We start from the raw sequence: 20,479 nt of genomic DNA on the forward strand, positions 1-20,479 counted from the left end.
CCCCCAGAGCCAGCTCTACAGTAAGACTAACCAAGCAGCCATCAGGACCTCCTCTTTTCTCCCCCTCCCCAGAGCTTTTCATCAATCATGTTTTAGGGATTCTAGTTTAGAAAATTCTGACCACTTGGACGTGGGCTCGCTTGGAAACTTAACAATAAGAGTCTTAAGAAGACAGCAGAGGTCCTGTATGGGCTGGTTCTGGGCTGAGAGGATGGCTCAGTGGGTAAAGTGTTGACCGAGTAACACGAAGACCTGAGTTCAGTCTGCAGAATTCACACAAAGAAGCTGGGCACAGTAATTCATACCTGTATCCGCAGAACTAGAGTGGTAGAGACAATTGGGTCCCAAGGGCTCACTGGCAGGCCATATAACCTTATTCGCAGTGAGCCCTAGGTCAGGGAAAGAGAGAGACCATGCCTCAAATACCCAAAGGCTCTCTCTGATCTGAGGTTTTGACAGAAAATCTCTGGGAGCAGAGTAACTCCCGGATCCCACACGTGATTTCAACAGTTCCTCTCAAAGGGCTGTGGCTGATCTGGGTGGGAGGGGAACTATCTTAAAGGTGTAGATATATATCTATATCTTAAAGGTACAGATGACCCTGGTAGGTCCAGCTCAGTAGAGAACAGGCCTGGACACACACCAAGCTCCAGCCACTTTCTATCTACATTGTAGGGCCTGATCTGAACATAGTCTGTACTTGACCAGACTCCCTGAGAACTCTATACTGGCCGAGGACTCTCAATGAACCCCTGGGTCCCAGGTTCCTCCAGGGAAGGAGAGAAATAACCTCTTCCTTCAAGGACATCAAGAAGAGTGACAGAGCCCAGCACAATGGCAGGCATTTGATTAGCAGGCTGCCTCATTCTCCAGCCTCCCTTGGCTCACTCCACAAGGAGAGCAGAAAGAGCGCTACCCTCCCCTGCACCCCTCCTTCCTCAGGACGGAACTGAATCAAAATGAGAGGAAAACTCAGTCAGCTGGAGAGTGCTCTGCCAGCCACATACTTCTGCTTCCAGCTGCGAGTCTCCTGAGGAGTTGGGAGCGACCCAGCAGGGAGGAAGGCCTTGTCAAGGTCTTCTTCCCAGTGGAAGGGGTGGGATCGAGAGATGACAAATGCCTACCAAGCAAGGACAAAGGGGCAGAAAAGACAGGACCCCAAAAGGTGAGTGGGACCTACTTCGTAACAGAGAGGACAAAAGAAACCATTTGCTGCTCTCAGCCCTCACAGGCTCCAGGACAAGGCTGCAAGGAAAGCAAAGATAGTGTCTCCAAAGCACAGACCCTCCCCCTCCCCCAACAACACCACAGCCACAGTCAGGGCTCCCTGGGTCTTATGCTAAACAGTTTGCAAGAGTTACCTCATTAGTCTGCATAGCAGCTCCGTTAAGGTGGATGTTATTATCATATATACTCCACCACCACTACCACATATTCAGGCACACAGAGGTTGACAAAAGGTCTCAACATCTCACATCAGCTAGTGGCAGTGCGTAGTCTTCAGCTCAGGCCTCAGGCCTCTGTACCTGACCTCAGTCTGTGTCTCCAAGCCCAGGACCCCCCCCCCCCCCCACCCAGAGATGAGAGGGCAACTGACAGGCCCAGCGACCCATAGAGCCATAGACATTGTGCTGTTGTTCCTGAAGTTGGACACAGATTAGAATCTCTTGAAGAAAGTAGGTGGGAGGTGGAGGAGGAGGAAGAAGGAGAAGGAAGGGGAGAGGGTGGGGGGGGAGGACAGAAAGAAGGAAGGAATAAATGAAGGAATGGATGGAAGGAGGAAGGGAAATAACCTGAACCACACCCTAGACCAACTGAATCAAAACCCTGGGGGAGGGCCCCAGCTGCTACACTCTTAGACTGCAGCCAAATGAGTCTGAAGCATGAGGTGGATTGTGAAGCTATGTTTTTCTCCCACCTCCCTTTCTAGGCTCCATTTTCTCTCCTCCACCAAGGAGAACAGAAGACCCGGTCTTACACAGAAGGAAGGACATGAATATAGGTGTTCATGTAGTTTTTGACTGCACCACTTTGTGCTCCCAGCAGATTGCACCCCCAAACCCGCCCAGGAACTATCTCGGATCCAGTGGTCACTTACGCAAAGTCCCACATGGTTGGGCGGCTTTATCTCCTGCTGCTCCTGTGTTCTATTCTTCTTTACCTCCCTGCCCAGATCCCACCCCATTCCCAACCATTAGCTGTTGGCATCTTTATTGACAGATCAAAAACCAACTGGGGACAGGACCTTCAGCATCTAGACACACAGATACAAAGCATTAGAATCAGTCTCCAACACATAAGAAGCAAAAACAAGATTAAAAAGATGGGTTTCGACAGGAGAGAGGGGTAATGCTTCCTAAAATCCCAAACATTCTGCTTGATGTAAAAGGAAGTTGTAATGATCACTCTTCACTGTTGCCTTGACTGGATTAAAAACACCCAAGACACATGTTTCTAAGGGTATTTCCAGAGAGGTTTAACCGAGTGGGAAAGACTTAACCTGAATATGGATGGCACCCATCTTAGGTATTTTTCTATTTTTCTAATAAGATACCATGACCGAGGCAACTCAGAAAATTATATTTGAGGCTTATGGTTTCTGAGAGTTAGAGTCCATGACTATCATGGCAAAGACTATGGCAGCAGCCCTGGATCAATAGCTCTTAAACCTTGAGACACACAACCACAAAGCAGAGAGAGAGAGAGAGAGAGAGAGAGAGAGAGAGAGAGAGAGAGAGAGGGAGGGAGGGAGAGAAGGAATAGCATGGCTTTTGAAACTTTAAAGCACAGTCCAGTGACACACCTCCTCCAACAAGGCCACGCCTCCCAATTCTTCCCAAACAGTTCCATCAACAGGAGACCAAGTATTCAAATATATGAGCCAATGTGGACCATTCTCATTCAAACCACCACCCTACCATTCCATGGGCTGAGACTCTAAACATAAAAAGAGGAGTAAGCCAGCAGAACAGCAGCATTGTTCTGTCTGTTTCTTTGCCAGAAGATACAATGTGGCCAACTGCCTCACCCTCCTACCCCCATGCCTCTCTCAAACCATGATCTAAATAAATCCTGCAGTTGTTGTCTCAGAAAAGGAAGTAGTGTGGGATCCTAGTAGCTATTTGCCCACCCCCAGGAGCATCTCCTGTGTCTTGTAGGGTTACTGTTGCTGTTGTGAAATAACACAATGAAAGCAACTTGAGGAGGAAAGGATTTGTTTGGCTTGTTTCTACATCACTCTTTATCACTGAAGGAAGTCGGGACAGGAACACAAGCAGGACAGGAACCTGGAGGCAAGAGCTGATGCGGAGGCCATGGGGGAAGCTTGCTCCTTGTGGGTTGCTCAACCTGCTTTCTTATAGAACCTGGGACCACCAGCCCAGGGATGGCTTCACTTACAATGGAGTAGCCCCTCCTTCCTCATGAATCACTTATTAAGAAAATGCCCCACAGGCTTGCCTACAGCCTGTCTTATGGCATCATTTTCTTAACTGAGGTTCCCTCCTCTCAGATGACTGTAGCTTGTCAAATTGATATCATAAACCAGCAAATCCTAGAGGTGGAGTTTCTGGGTCAGACAGCCAATCAATGAATGGGATGAGCCCAGCTCCAAGCCACCATTTCTGGGGTCTATTGGGACAATGCTCACTGCCTATTAACTGTGTTCATATGAGGCTCTTGGAGGAGTTGCCCAAGACTGAAGCCTGGTTAGAGCGCTATCTTCTCTTTGGTTTATAAGCAATACCCAGCAGCTCAGGCTTTCCCTGAAGCTCAAATCCAACGCACCTGATTCAGGGTTCCCGTGGTATGCCAGAACCAACACTGTGCCAGGGGTGTGGGCTGCAGAGGCCTTGACTTCCCAGAAATAGATTAGACTCTGAGATCATTAAGCAAAACAGAACAGAGCAAACTCTTCCAGAGTTGACAGTTATTTTCAACACATCCACCCAGAGAACCCTAGAGACAGGAAGCTTTGGGTTTGAAGTGAGTACAGAAGGCAGGAAATAGCATCAATCTTCAACCCCTTTTCTTTCAATTCTCTCTCTCTCTCTCTCTCTCTCTCTCTCTCTCTCTCTCTCTCTCTCTCTTTCTGCATGTGTGTGTGTGTTGTATGTGGAAGGCTCCCCGTCTTATTCAATGAGGCAGGGGTTTTCAGTCACCCCAGAGCTTGCCAGCATGGCTAGTCTGATGGCCAGCTTGCTCTGAGGATCCCGCCTTCTGAGACTGAAATTATACAGCGACCACACATCCACCAGCACTAACCTAGCTTCTGGGGATCTAAACATCAGCTGTCATTCTTGCATACAAGCGCTTTAACCACCGAGCCATCCTCCCTCTGTTAACTTTCATTTCTGCCTTCAAAAATCTCTGTTAGCCTCTACTTCCCTGGGTGTTTACCATTCAAAGGAACCTTGGAATAATCTCATCTCTCCCTCGGTCATGACAAGCAGAAAATACAGATCTCTGCCTCCCATCTCCTTCCCACGCACACACTGAGTAAAAAAGCTTGCTCAGACAATAAGCAAACTCAGTTAATTAAATTGTATAAATCCTTAGAAAGATTTACAGCTCGGCCTCTTTGAGTGTATCTGCACAGCTTCCTTTGCAAGTATTTCTCCTGGCCCAGTCTCAGATTGCTTCCGGGAAGACCTGCTGGGTCATCATCAGGTGAACAGCTGCTCTCACTGGCTCTGGATGACCCGAAGTCACACTTAAGCCGGCTATTAAAAGCCAAGCCCCAACCTGACTTCCAATCACCCACTCAGCCTGGGAGGGGCTGACCAACATTCACCTGGCACAGGGTCTGGCTCCCCTGGAGAGGCTCAAACCAGCACAGAACTCTCATCAAACCCAGAGGCCAGATGATGGATGCTGCAGGGGGATTCCTCTGGGTGGGCAGACCTTGCCAGAAAACCTGCTGAGCCTCAGGACTTGACTCTCTGTACCTGCCCTATGTGGTGCTATGTCTGAGTCCTCCACCAATGGTGAAATGTCACCCCTTCAGCCTTCACCACATCAGAGCAGCCTGGCATGTTCAAGGCAGTGACCCGAGCTCTTAAGTCCTAGTCATACCATTGCCAACTCTTCAAGGCAAACCAAGGCTATCGCAAGGATGTCCAGACCGTCCTCCCATAGTCAGGACCCCTCTCCCTGGTTTTCCTTAGAAACTAATGTTTTTCTCTGCTTTCTCGCAACCTGGCCCACACTGAACACAGCATTCCCTTGAGTCAGCCCATCCATAGCAGCCTGTGCCATTTCCTATAGCCATGCGGCACCTGAGATGGGTGACCTCTGGCTAAGGCATTTAGTGGTGCATTTGTCAGGTCCTTCCTGCTTTGTGACAAGCTGGGCAGATCCTCCCAGAAAGTCCCATGGGATAAACAGATACTTAGCTCAAGATGTCGCAGGGCTGAGGCATGACAGGCTAGAAGACCCGTGATACGATGACTTCTAATCAAGTCGATGACAAACAGACCACGTCTGAGTGAGCAGCTAGGGGCTCTGAGATGCAGGAGGACTTCCGGCTGCTCACGGATGTGGAGGCAGGGGCTGTATTCCTGCCACGTGTGGGTCTAGATGGTCCTTTCCTAGCTATTGGACACATCTAAACCTAAGTTCGAGATTGGCTTGGTTCACAAACCTGTCTACTGGAAAATTCTCTGTGGTTAAAAAAAAAAAAGTAAGATAAGAAAACCTTAGAAAAATAAGCAATTCTTTTATTCTACTTCAAAATATACTATATACATACATTGGGGACCCTAAGGGGAAACATAGGCCATGAGGTGACTCCGCCATAAAAATAAAATAAGGTAGAAAATAATAATCGCCCATTTCAGATCCATCCTTAATCCAGCTGCTGGGGACAGATGGCTCCAGTCATCTGGATGTCAGGGGCCATTCCTCCACTGGTGACCTTGTTGTTGTCCCCCAGAGATTCAGAGACTAAAAGTCCCTGGAGTGTCTTGAGGGCTTGCTGGGGCTGATTAGCAGCGAAGTCCTGCAGGCGGGACCCCATTTGCTCCTGCAGACTCCTGGCCAGCCTGCACACCGCTGTGCGGACGTTCCCGCCACGCCCAGGCAGCACGCCGTTGCCGGTCATTTTGTTCAGGAAGTACCAGAGGACTGGAAGGATGTGCCGCTCCACAGCCTGCGGCTTTCTGGGGTACACCGAGGCAACCAGCGCTGTCACAAAGAAAAGAGGGAGGGTCATTTGAGCCTCACACTCTCTCTTCCGGTCTCTGGCATCACTAGTTCCGGACTCCGAAGAGCAGGCACCCAGCAGGGCTTCCCACCTAGGCACTGTGCTCAAGCCCCATGACCATCAGAGGCCCGTTCAAATGTTTCAATTTATTTTAACACCAGAAGAGAAATATTGGTTTGTATTTATAACAGTCATAAAGTACAATTTTGTTTTTTATGAAAGGACGGACCACCAAGCCAATGCAAATGAGGTAGGTCCATGACGATCCTAACATGTTCCCTCGGACCCAGTGAGGGGGATGCGGTGGGTCGCAGTCTCACCTCCACCATCTGCCACTGTGTGAACCTGAGAAAGGCACAGCTCCTCTCTGAGCCTTTTTTTACATTCATAAAGTCAGGACCAGAGGCCTAAGCCACCCATTCAAGATCATTAGGATCCCATAATAAATAAATGTCAGGTATCTTAAACAAGCAGGCGACAAGCAGGAGCCAATATTGCATTATGTCAATCCACATGGCCACCTGTGAGGGCCAGACCAACACCAAGAGATGCTACACTAGCGATGTGTGACCCGGTCGGAGTGAAGTTATGCTAGGGACATAACCCTCTCTTTGACTACTCAACTATGCAGACAATGGCCTCTAAGAAACTAGAATTTCCCCCAAGAATCTTGTGTTGATAGAAAGAAAAGGTGGAGGACTGATGACAGCCTCAAGAGGCACTGGTCCCTGGTCCCTGCTAGACCGCCCTGCAGTAAGTCTGGAGACAATAAATATACCCGGTTTGGGGCAAGGTGGCTGCATATACCTCTATTCCAACCTTGACCCCAAAGATAGACCGGGGAAGGCCACTGGGCCTCCTTGTTGTTCCTCCCAGTGTAGCCACATTGAATAAATCTTCTTTGTGTATTCTTCCTTATAACTTGTTGTGGAGTTGGCTTCTTGAGGATAGATAACAGAGATTGGCTTGACAGGGGTACCAGGGTCCTGACTCCAGCAACTTGAGGAATAGGGAGAGAAGTCGGGACTCTCTAAAGAAGCAGTCTGGCATACAAAACCACAGGCAAGGAACAAGATCCTTCCCAGCGTCTGGACATCTACCCTCACAACCAAGCAGCAGTCTGTGAGGATAAATGTATGCAAGCCATCAGGCTCCAAATAGACCCTCCATCCTGGTGAAGAAACCCCCAAACCTGGTTATCTGAGAACACAATCCTGTAAGCCCAAGCACACTCTATCACCAAGGTAGGTCTCAGGGTCGCAGGCAACATCAAAGCCTCCCAGGCCTTCATGGGGAGGTTGCCCCGACCGGAGGCTGGTCTGGGGCCGTCCACTCTGTCTGGCATCCTGCTCAAGTGCTAGTAAAAGTCATCAATGAAAAAACAGGGCTTCATTGATTTATAAGGCCAAGAAACTAGAAGGTTCTGGAAGACTACTTCAGTCCAAGACAGACTTAAGGCTCCACTTCATGCCAAAAGAATGGATGTGAGCCCATTGTTCAGAGGAGGAAAACAAGACTCGAAGGAAAACAGGACTTTTTCTTCAAAAAGGCCTCCAAAAGGCCTCGCTGGAAACAGAGGCCACTCTGTCTTGACTCCAAAGCCTTTGCCCACACTGTTCTCCAAACTCAAGGAGTTCCATGTCTCCAACCCTAGTCTGGAGCTTTAAAAAGAATCCCCAATTTGTCCTTCCCTCATCCACTTAACATCTCCCAAAACCTAGGGTGCTCCTCTGATTTCCGGAACAGAGGGGAACCAGATGACCTGCATCCCTCCCTCAGGGAAACAGAAATGCTCCATAGTGTCATCACAGAATGCAAATGTTGGCTTGACTACCCCAAGGTTCCTGCATCCCCATCCGGGTGTCTGCTGGGACCACCACTGGTCACAGTTCTCTCGGATGGCAAGGTGATGGCTGGAAGGCAGCTTTGCAGCCTGCAGTCACCCATTAGAAATTACCTTTACACATAAACCACTTAACATGTAAAATAACAAGTAGAGGAAGGTAAGTTCCCTATAGAAGTTTTCCTGTGAAGAATTTAAAATCTCATTGTCATTCTGTTTACATAGTTTCTACTTATCATATAGTTGATTAATAAAAAGCCTCAAAATATTGCCTTGATAAAAAAAAAAAAAAGAAATTACCTTTACTAGCACTTGACCAGCCAGGCATCCACTGGAAATCTCATTGACTGCCTTTACTAGAACGGGAGCGGTTCTACAAGGAGCCTTGAAGATGTTAAATAGAAGCCTGGCTCTAAGCAAACGGTTTAATCAGTAAAGCATGAGAGCCCACGTTCAGCCCCCCAAAACTCACATTTAAATGCAAACAAACGCTTTTTTAAAAGAGCTAGGTCCATGTGTATACTGAGGCACCTGTAATCCCAGCAGTAGGGAAGCAAAGACCAGAGAATCTCTGGGCTGTCTGGTCAGCCAATCTAGCCAAATCGATGAGCTCCAGGTTCAGTGAGGGAGACTGTCTCAAAAAGTAAGGCGATGGAGACTGGGAAGCTAATTCAGTGGTTTAGAGCACCTATTGCTCTTACAAGGGACCCGGGTTCAGTCGCTAGCACACACACGGGGACTTATAACCTCATGTAAGTCCAATTCCAGGGGATCCAATGCATCCACTGATCTCCCAGGGCTCCTCCTTACATATGGTGTGCAGACACACACTCGAGAATACATACATAGAATTAGTAAATATGTATTCTTATAAAAAGAGAGAGCAACTGAGGAAGATACCCTAAGTCAACCTCTAGCCTATATATGTACATATGTGTTCCCCCCGCGTGCACACGGATGTGCACACACAAACTCTAATGCCTGCTACAGTATGGGTGAACCTTGAAGACATCGTGTTAACTCTGAAGTAAGCCGGGCTCCAGAAGATAAGTTGTGTGGGAGCCCACCTCCACCTCCAAGTGCCTGCAGTAGTCAGTCGCACAGAGACTGGAGAGTGATGGTTGCAGGGGCAGAGGGAAGCAGGGAGTTACTGTTTGATATGGTGAGAGTTTCAGGGTATTTTAGTTTAAAAGTATTTATTTATTTTATATATATATATGAGTATGCTGTCACTCTCTTCGGACACACCGTTGGATCCCATTACAGATGGTTGTGAGCCTCCGTGTGGTTGCTGGGATTTGAACTCAGGACCTCTGGAAGAGCAGTCAGTGCTATTAACTGCTGAGCCATCTCTCAAGCGAGAGTTCCAGGTTTACAAGATGAAGAGACATGGATAGTAGTGACAGATAGACAACATCGCAGATACATTCGATACCAAAGAACCTCCTTAAATGGAGATAGTGGTAAAAACACATGTTACACGCATCTTAAAACAATTTTTAAAATGAGAGAAACAAAACAACAACAACAACAACAACAAAACAAATGAAAGAAAGAAGAAATGAGAACAATCCCAAGAACAGCCCCACCCCCACCCCCACCCCCAGGGATGTTTCCTTCAGGAAAGCTGCACAATCCCTCGAAACAGCACCAGCTGGGGACTGAGGGCTCCAGATCTGAGCCTGGAGAGCTGGCATTTCTCATGGAAGTCTCCATATGTGGTTCTAGGGATAGAATTCATGCTGAACTATCACCAGACATAAACTCTCTGATTCATGTTTGTATTTGACTATGTAGTCTCCCAGCTTCCAGTTCTAGCTGCTTCCCTCCGCACCTCCCCTGTCATGGTGAACTGTAATCCCTATGGAAATGTAAGCCAAAATAAACTCTCTTCCATGCACTGATTTTAGTCATGGTGCTTTATCAAACTAGCAGGAAAATAACTAATACACCACACAGAGATAGATGATAGATAGATGATAGGTAAATAGATGGATAGATGATAGATAGAGATAGATAGATAGATAGATAGATAGATAGATAGATAGATAGATGATAGATAGATTGAATGATAAATGATAGATAAATAGATGGATAGATGGGTAAATTGATAGATTGATAGATGATAGGTAAATAGATGGATAGATGATAGATAGAGATATAGATAACTGATAGATTGATAATAGATAGATAGATTATAAATAGATTGATAGATGATAGATAGATGATAGATAGATAGATGATAAATAGATTGATAGATGATAGATAGATGATAGATAGATAATAAATTGATAGATGATAGATATCTGATAGATGATAAACAGATTGATAGATGATAGATAGATAGATAGATAGATGATAGATAGATAGATGATAGATAGATAGATGATAGATAGATGATAAATAGATTGATAGATGATAGATAGATGATAGATGATAGATAGATAGATAGATAGATAGATAGATAGATAGATAGATAGATAGATGATAGATGAGAGGATAAATAAGTAACTAAATAAATAGATGGTAATGAATAACTAAATAAACAGGTGTGGTGGCTCATGCTGAAGAGTAAACTCCAGCCAACCTAGCCTACTTATCAAGTTCCAGGTCATGAGAGACCCTCTCTCAGAATCCCTAAGTGGCTTCCTCTATGTGCACGTGCCCACACCTATGTGTGCGCACACACACACATAATACACACACACACACACACACACACACACTTTTTTAAAAAGGTTCTCACTGGGCTAGAAGAACCCAGGTTTGTAAGAGAAATAAATAGATTCCTAGAAACTATTTGGTTATCTACATTCGTGCTTCACTTTGACCAAAAACAAAGACTGTCACCTGGTAATGGGGAGAGTGTCACAGAAAAAGCAGACTATGAAAATTCTTAAATGTCCTTGAGACCTAAGGAACTATAGTACAGGAGAGAACAGTGATGGACAGGCTGCATGTGCTGGGTGTCGTCAGAGGTACTCACCTGAGAGGCGATCTGTGACATCCAGCACTGCAGGACCAGTCAGGAAACGCACGCGTCCAGCAAATGCTTGCAGGAGGCACAGGTGGTCTGAAAGAGATGGAGACACCTGTGACCATGACGTTGCCAGCCATGCCAACACACCAGGCACTCATGGTGCTAGGTGTCCACATGCCCTCATGAGGAAGGGGCTCTATGGGGAGCTGAATTAACTCTTTGAGATCTATCTAACTGCTTGATTATGTATGTATGTATGTATGTATGTATGTATGTATGTATGTATGTGCTGATGTGTGTGTGCACGCACGCGTGTACGTGTGCACATGCGTGAGTATAGATGTGTGTATATGTCTATGTATGTCTGTGTTATGGGTGTCTGTGTATGTTTATATGTGTGTATAGATGTATGTGTGTATGAGTGTGTGGATGTGTCTGTCTGTGGGTGTGTCTATGTGTCTGTGTGTTTGTGTATGGGCATGTGTATGTCTGTGTATGTTTGCGCATGTGTATGGATATATGTATGTCTGTGTATGTTTGTATGTATGTTTGTGTGTATGTATGTATGGTATGTGTGGGTGTGTCTGCGTGTGTGTGTGTGTGTGTGTCTCTGCATGATTGTGTGTGTGTAAGGGTATGTGTATATCTGTGTGTATGTGTGTATGGGTATGGCGTGTGTATGTCTGTGTACGTATATGTGTGTGTATGTGTGTGTGCACGTGCACATACATGTACAAGTGTGGAGGTCAGAGGATAACCTCAGGTGTTGGTCCTTCACTTGCACCTGATTGAGGCAGATGCTCTCCCTCACCCGTAAGCTTCCGGGACCCGCCTGCTGGGAAAACAAACGTGTGCATCCAGATCGATCTGGGCACCTGATCAGGTCCTTGTGCTTTTGTGACAAGTATCTTACCCACTGGCCTATCATCCCATCCTGGGACCAGCCTTAGAATGAACACAGGATATGGGGGAAGAGTGGGCGGTCTCAAGCAGTTAGATTGACTCCCAAACGGTCCGCCATTTACTCCCACAGTCTGCGATTTTCTAAATTGGCTTAAGGTGAGGTTTGAGATAAAAGTTGGTAGATGAATGACTGGCAGACAGAAGACACACAATGGTGGTGTTGGCAATCGGTGAAGGCAATGGGTAAGTAGACATAAATGTATTTATAGCTTCAGGGTGAACTGAGGCACTCCTGGATGCTCACACAAAGGCCATCACAGGGCTGGGGATAGCACTCAGAAGTCAAAGCTTTCATTTAGTCGGAACTCACACTCTGCTCTTTAGGACACCCCATGGCAGATAGTCATTTATTCCCACAGTGAGCACTGCCTGGTGCCCTTTATGCGATGGACTTGGAGCCCAGAAGCAGTGAAAAGGAGTCTCCCTACCCACTGCTAGGTTTCTTTGGTTTGAAATGAACCATAAGCCAGGGTGGGAAATTGTGCTCATGTAGCCAGAGCACCCAGAAGGGTAAAGCAGCACCCTTGGTCTGTGCAAAGAAGGCACAAAGCTCAGACCTGCTACCACCCCACTGCTCCTGCCATGAGCCTGGAGGCACTGCTTTGCCCAGCACCCAGCATGCTCAGCTCCCAGCATTTTGCAACCACAACAGCCATGGAATGACTTAATAGAAGGTAAGGTGAGTAGTGACTTGGCCTTCTGAGGGCTGTGGCTTGCCCACACCAGGGGGTTGGGCAGGGGGTGGGGGCAGGGCAGGGCAGGCGTGTGTGTCCTGATGCCTTAGTCAATTCTCTGCTTCCGTAATTTAAAAATAAAAAAAGAACGAGCAATTTGTAAACAATAAAACTTTATTTGGCTCAGGGTTTGGAGGCAGAAAGTCCAAGAGTAGGTATAGCCTCTAGCGAGGGCATGTGTGCCCAAGGTGGAAAGCAGGAACGCACCCCTGTGTGCGAACAAGAAAGGAAGCCAAAACCATCTTTTCTATTAGAATCCCACCCTGATAACCGCACTGTCCCTGCAGCAAAGTGTATATCCGTCCTCGGGGGCAAAGGCCCTGACCTAAGAAACTCCTGATGTTGTGCCTCCACCACAGAAGGATCTCAGTTTTAGTGGGACTTAGGGGAAGAGATAGCAAGGCAAAGCGCCTGAGGTCAAGGAGCCTGGGTTTAATAAGTGGGCAGTCTGATGTAGCGCGGTGAAAGCACTTCTGCCTCCCCAGTCCTCCCCCACAGGGCTCCTGGCCCTTGGCACAGTTGTCTGGGGCCAGAGAGAAGTGCTCCTGGGAAGTCCTTGAAAATAAACACCAGCAGATCAACCAGACCGTGCTCCTGTGGCAGCCAGCATACAGCAGGTGCTTCATAAATGCTTGCAGGGTGCATGTAGTTGAGAAATACTTGCAGAATATAGGTGCTTGAAAAATTCTGGCTGAGTGCATGTGATTAGTAAGTGCTTTCAGAGCATACCTTGCCTGGTAAATGTTTACAGAGTAGTTTTTCCTGGCTAGTTTGTGAATGCTTGAGTAGCTCACACACACACTTGGTCTGTCTTGGTTTGGTCACCTCTGTAAGGCTCACCTCCTTGGATCACATTCAAGTTTAGTGAGACAGGAAAGCATAATGAATGGGTACAAATTCTGGGCACAAGTTGCCTAGAGACTACATCTTACTTCTCTACATAACACTTGTATGAGCCAATCCCTCTCTCTATGCGTTGACTTACCTATCTGTAAAACGGGGATAATCCCAGTTCCTTTCTCATTGAGTTCCTGTTCGAATTCGATGGCTTAACATAATATTGACGATCAGCTCCATTCATATAATGTATCTGCTATTTATAATAAGTTTTGTTACTGCCCTAAAATTCTCTCAATGGAAAAATCAAATAAAAGACCAGAATCTTGATGTGACTTGTGGTAGATCAGCAATAGAATACTTGCCTAGCATGTGCAAGGGCCCTGAGGTGGTTCTGTTCTAAGCATCATTCAGAGAGAGGATGATGATGGTGGTGGTGGTGGTGGTGGTGATGATGCTGGTGTAGTGGTGGTGGTGATGATGATGGTGATGATGATGGTGGTAGTGTGGTGGTGGTGGTGATGATGATGGTAAGGATGATGTTGGACCCTAATATTTGAAAGGCTAAAGTTGTTTACTCCATTAGCTTGGCCCACATTTCCAGAGGGTTATTTTTGCCTCCCAAGGAGGTCAAGACTTGCTGTGCAGTGAAAAGAATATAAGATACTGTGCTACGAAAAGAAAGCAGGCCTGGCTAGTTGATCAGAGACCCTGATCTCCCTCGGTCCCCCTCTCTACAAAGGGACAGAGGGATCCCTGTGCGTTATCAGACTTCTTTCACTTAGAGCAGCCCTGAGGCCACCAGGACATTTTATCTTCGGACTACTTGAAAGCCACAGAAGTCGGAAGTTTAAGTCAGAAAAACAAATAAGAAATTCAACAACAAAAACCCTTAAATTTTAGCATCTTTTACTTTAGTTTTGTTTTTTCGTTTGCTTTGTCTCGGTTTGTGACTGGGTCTCAGTGTGTATCTCCCGGAGATCTGCCTGTGCACATTTGTGAATGGAATCATGACGGCATACACTTGAATTTGCATCCTGTCTAAGCAAATCAGAGCATGAGCATTTCATATGGCGACTCTCGAGCCACAGGCTGCCCCAGACACCCGTGCTTAGGCAGGACATCAGGTCCCCTCTGCGTAGTGTTTCCCGGATGGCCACACCCAGTGTGGGCCACGTGGAAGACGGTAACGTATTCAGTTACTGACTTACGATGACTGTTCACAGGCGACCATCAAGCCGCTGTGCACACTGCCATGTTTTTCACACTTTCCTGAAAGAAAACTCTTCTAAGGGTTAGGGAGATGGGCCAGTTGGAAAAGCACTTACCACACAACCATGAGGACCTGAGTTCGAAGCCCAGAATACACAGGGAAAAAACCTGGGATGGTATTGTGCCCTGGGATGTAGAATCCCAACACTAGGGAAGGAAATAGGTGGATCCCTGGGACTCGGTACGAAGCTATTCCAGATCCCAGTGAGAGATGCTATCTCAAAAATCAAAGTAGACAGATCCCAAAGGAATACGCCTGAGGTTGTCTGTGCCACCTACATAGGCAGGCAGGCAGGCACTCGCACACAAGCACACACACACACTTTTATGAGTTGGCACTGGCTATAAATGGATGTATTCTTTTCAAATGCTTTGGATTTTCCATATCACAGTAATTAAAAAGCATGACTTTCACAGCCAAAAAAAAAAAAAAAAAAGACTTTTGTGTTTACGTAACTAGGGAGCCTAAAATGGCATTGAACACTGGTTGGTGTTCATTTGTTTTCTCTTTGAATTTTTTAGACCAAAGGAGTCACATGTCACCCAGGTTGGCCCTGAGCTCATATTAATCCTCCTGACTCAGCCTCCCAAATGCTGGGATTAAAGGTATGTAGCACCAATGTCGTCCTGAATAGAATTAAATGAAAGAGCCCATATCCAAATTACATCCACTGGTGGTTTTTCACTGGGTAAACTTGGACAAATATGGACACTTAGAGAAGGCAGGGATTTTGAGTGTCTGGTGTATTGGAGAGGCATCTGGATGCAGAGTCAAGCCTGTTAACAATATAGCATCAGTCATATGATTTACGGTTACACTCGGAGAGCAGACAGCAAAACTCGATCCAAGGCTACCGGCACCCCAAGCTTATCTGGCCTCTCCACCAACGGCCAGAGGCTGAGCTAAATTAAGAGAGCGTCTCTTGGCTGTGAGAAGCCTGAATGCCAAGGTCATCTGGGGGAGACCGCGCTGTCTGCAGCCTGAGGTTTTCATCAGACAAATATCTCCTGCAACTAACCCGAGTGAGTAACAGAGTCCAACAGGGCCAAGTACTCTGCTCTGGCGCCTCCTTAGTCCTCAGAAAAACTCCCCTGATACCAGGGCTCAGTGTCTCGCTGCAAAAGAGGCACTGAGCCTCACATTCAGAGAAACACTTCCGGCTTCGGCAGGAAGTGGGTGATGAAGGGCAGAGATCAGGGAGGAAGCTGGCCCGTCTCCTTCCTCCACCCTAAGGGATTGGCCACGGACACCACACCGGCAGCTGTTATATAAACTAGCACACCAACCGAGCTTCCGTCCCTCAGGAAAACCAAGGCTGCTGGGGCAATGCTACTCCCCGAATCTCACAATGGAGGAGCATCTTCAGACTCCGTTGTCCTAGAAAAGCAGCCTCCCCATTCATTGTACCATCCGGACTTCGTGCCAGAAGACAGCAGCCTCACTTGGCACTGCGCTTGGTCCTCCTGCCCTGCAATTAGCAGAGAACAGACGGTAGCGTGCTGTGCCTCCGTTCTGGCCTTCCGAGTTTAAGCGTTGCCCAGCATTTGAGATAGCATCTCCAGTCTGGAGTCAGAATCCATGGGGGCGGTGAGGAAATGAAGCAGGTTGGCGAGGAAGCGCCTTCAAACGAGGAGTCCAGTGGACTAGAATCGCCGGCCTTCCCTTCGCGGGGTCATCTTCGGTCCCTACTGCCCAAGGCTCTGCAGCTATCACCCAATCTCCTGAGCAGTGGGAAGTTTGGTTACTTGTCACCTGGGCTAAGCTCGGCTCATTCTAGGCAGATGACAGCCTTTCCTGGGGCCAATGTGGTTCTACCCTTGTCATTCACTAGGGACGATTAAATTCTCCATGTCACTAACCTAAATCCTTATGCTTGTCACTTTACGGTCAAGAGCACCTTCAGGATCAACGTTGGTGGAGGGACTGAGAAGGTGTGTTTCACAGTAAACCCACGTGGCCCAGATGACTCATTCCCATGCCTGCTCAAACAGGACCACACTCAGAGCTAAGATAACACACATCATATAGGCTCCACAGGAACTTTCGTGAGGGTTTTATAGGACACCCTTGGACCTCTGAGACCAACATCATTCCATTCTAAACCTCAGCACTGATCTAAGGAGTACAGAAGACAGACAGACCACACACACACACACACACACACACACACACACACACACACACACACACCCCTGCATCATTTTCCCTGTACTAGAGCCTCTGGCTAGTGGACCAGAGGGGCTCTTTCCAGCTGTATCCAAGAGGACTTTGTCCCAGCAAGAAGAACTGCATGCATGCATGCTTGCAGCGTGCTGCTCTCCCAAGGTTTCTGTGTTAGGAGCTTGGTCCTCAGTTCAGAAATACTGGAAGGTGGTGAGACTTTCAGGAAGTTAGCATGAAGTAATGCGATCATTAGGAACATTGCCCATGGAGATTAATATAGGCCTTGAGAAGTGAATGTTCCCACAATGTTCTTTAAGTTAAAAAGTCTCTCTCTGTCTCTCTCTGTGTCTCTGTCTCTTTCTCTCTGTCTCTCTCTTTCTCTGTCTCTCTCTTTCTCTGTCTCTCTCTGTGTCTCTCTGTCTCTCTGTGTCTCTCTGTGTCTCTGTCTCTGTCTCTGTCTGTCTCTGTCTCTGTCTCTCTCTCTCTCTCTCTGTGTGTGTGTGTGTGTGTGTGTGTGTGTGTGTGTGTGTGTGTGTGTGTAGGTCAGAGGTAACTTTCAGGTGTCAGTCCTTGCCTTCCACCCAGTTTGAGACAGGGTCTCTTGTTTATCCACTCCATTCACTAGGCTACCTGAGCTTCCCCGGATTCTCTCATCTCTGCCTCCTGTTCCCCCACGGGAGCACTGGGCTTTGAGATATGTATGCTGCCTTGTCCCACTTGAAGTGGGTCCTGGGGTCTGAAATTGTGTACTCACACCAAAAACCATTTACTGAGAACGACCTTCTTCCCTGGGGGAAAGGTGTAGTTTCTTCCGCAGGCGCTCCTGCCATTGTGACACCACCCACCACTGTGCCATCACCACCATTGTGGTGCCATTTCACTGTGAGACCTCAATGAAAGCTGATCAGAAATTGGTGTCACACTCTTGAACTTCTACAACCATACATTAAATTTCTTCTTCTTCTTCTTCTTCTTCTTCTTCTTCTTCTTCTTCTTCTTCTTCTTCTTCTTCTTCTTCTTCTTCTTCTCTTCTTCTTCTTCCTCCTCCTCCTCTTCCTCCTCCTCTTCCTCCTCCTCTTCCTCCTCTTCTTCCCCTTCTTCCTCCTCTTCCTCCTCCTCTTCCTCCTCTTCCTCCTCTTCTTCCCCCTCTTCCTCCTCTTCCTCCTCCTCCTCTTCTTCCTCCTCCTCCTCTTCCTCCTCTTCCTCCTCCTCTTCCTCCTCTTCTTCCCCCTCTTCCTCCTCTTCCTCCTCCTTCTCCTCCTCCTCTTCTTCCTCCTCCTCCTCTTCCTCCTCTTCCTCCTCTTCCTCCTCCTTTTCCTCCTCTTCCTCCTCTTCTTCCCCTTCTTCCTCCTCCTCCTCTTCCTCCTCCTCCTCCTCCTCCTCCTCTTCCTCCTCCTCCTCCTCCTTCACATAAACTTCCCAGCCTTGGAGATTGTTGTTGTAGCAGCAGAATCTGACTAATACACAGGTTACTCTGAGGCCGACTGCTTTTCAGGGCCCTCATCCTAGGTGGATGCAGAAGGTTCTTGGGTAGGGGGCACCTGATTCTTATAACTATGGGGCCAGTAAATTCTGTTGTCCAAAGTGCCAGGTCCTTCCATGCTAAGGAAGGTTAACCTGGTAGCAATGAGCAACCTAAAGGCCTTGGCGGGGGAGTTAAAAGAGCCTTCTCCCCTGACAGGAGCGCTCATCCTCCTCAAGTGCCTAAAGCCCATTCTGCTCTGTGTAGGTTTTCCCAATAAATCCAGCGCCTGGCGTGATTTACCAAGAGCCTTGATTATCGGCAACAGCAACCTCACTCACCCAGAGCAGCGCAGCGAGTGGGCTGTAATTTAGGGCCCGATTTGTATTGTTTGTTCCACAGCCACAAACTCAGCAAATCATAAATTTCCTCCGAGATAAAAATGTGGAAATTGACGATATTTATGAACTCGGGAGACAAAAAGGGACTTGACCAGGCCTTTGATTTGTAACTGAAACTTCTGGTGGCTCTAGCCAAGGACATAGCTTCTGTCGCAGGCGCAGGAACCGAGTTCTGGCCGAGACATAGGGAGGGAGGTGAGGTGAGTATGCCAGGGGTGTCTTGCCCAGCGTGCTTTGTGACTGCCAGAGGCCGGGTGCCACCTTGCATCAGATATACAGCCCAGGCAATCTTCAGATACAAGTTCCTTCACACTGGCCCAGACATAGCCCTACGCAGGGACTCCCTTCTCAACAGACCTTAAGTTATAAGCTTGCCTTTCCCTCTAGGGATATACTAAACATCACCTAGCCAGGAAAGGAACAGGAGATCCACCAAAAAGTTCCCCCGGCTTTGGGGAACTGAGTGAAGATGCTATCAAGGGCATTCATCAGACATGCTCTTGCTTCACATGATGACTACCCACTGCACCATCCTTCCTTTCTATGTTCTTTACTCCTCTGTTACAGTGCATTACCAACCCCTGGCACAGATGAACCTTGCCAGGCCCTCCTCACTCACCCTTGCAGCACCCTGTGGCCCTGAGAAGGCCATTTTCCTCCTGTGACTGACTATAGGGAAGTTAGGTCAGGACCTCTCTCTTGCCTCCATTCCTGGCCATATAATACCCAGTAGACTGTGGCAGTCTGAACAAGAATGGCCCCACAGGCTCATATTTGAACACTTGGTCATTAAGGAGTGGCACTACTTGAAAAGGATTAGTAGGTGTGGCCTTGTTGGAGGAAGTGTGTCACCAGAGGTGGTCTTTGGGGTTTCAAAAGCTCAAGCCAGGCCTGGTGTCTCTGTCCTTATGCTGCCTAAGGACCCAGGGGTAGCTTCTCAAGCTATTTCTTGAGCACTATGTCTGCCTGTGTGCCACCCACTTCCCACCAAGGCGATTATGGACTAACCCTCTGACACTGTAAGCTAGCCCTGGTTGTATGCTTTGTTTTATAAGAGTTGCCATGGTCACGGTGTCTCTTCACAACAATAGAGCATTGACTAAGACATAACCGGAACATGGAAAAGCCTCCAGCCAGAATCCTGAAGGCCCTACAATGTCTATACCTGCTCCATACAGCCTGACATACTAACCAGAGTTGTTTGCAACTCAGCTGACCCCCACACAAAGAAAACGGGTGCGGCAGTTTGAATAAAATGGCCCCCATAGACTCACAGGAAGTGGCACTACTGAGAAGTATGTCCTTCTTGGAGGAAGATGTCACTGGGGGACGGGCTTTGAGGTTTCCGATGCTCAAACCAGGCCCAGTGTCACACTGTCTCCCTGACGCCTGCAGATTCAGATGCAGAATTCTCAGCTACCTCCCCAGTATCGCATCTGCCTGCACGCTGCCATGCTTCCTGTCATGACAACAATGAACCAAACCTCTGAGACTGTAAGCCGGCCCGATTAAATATTCTCCTTTAAGAGTCACGGTGTCTCCTCACAGCAATTGGAACCTTAACTGAGACAATGAGTGTGGTGGCCCAGACGCAGGGACTTCCCACAGCCCCACAGGGACT

At 47.6% G+C, this 20,479-nt stretch overlaps 1 protein-coding gene across 6 annotated transcripts in view; it reads right to left on the reverse strand.

Moving 5' to 3' along the window:
* Positions 1–5,696: 5,696 nt before the first annotated feature.
* Togaram2 (TOG array regulator of axonemal microtubules 2) overlaps positions 5,697–20,479 on the reverse strand; it is a 57,822-nt gene continuing 43,039 nt past the window's right edge. For all 6 annotated transcript variants that reach the window (XM_017594409.3, XM_017594408.3, XM_017594410.3 and 3 more), the window contains 2 exons: positions 11,032–11,118; positions 5,697–6,183 (listed from right to left, as the gene is read on the reverse strand). In XM_017594409.3, coding sequence (XP_017449898.2) covers positions 5,846–6,183; positions 11,032–11,118 — 425 coding nt within the window. In that variant the 3' untranslated portion in view covers positions 5,697–5,845. The remainder of the gene's footprint in view (positions 6,184–11,031; positions 11,119–20,479) is intronic.

The sequence above is a fragment of the Rattus norvegicus genome, chromosome 6 (assembly GCF_036323735.1).
Source record: "Rattus norvegicus strain BN/NHsdMcwi chromosome 6, GRCr8, whole genome shotgun sequence".
Lineage (NCBI taxonomy): Eukaryota > Metazoa > Chordata > Mammalia > Rodentia > Muridae > Rattus > Rattus norvegicus.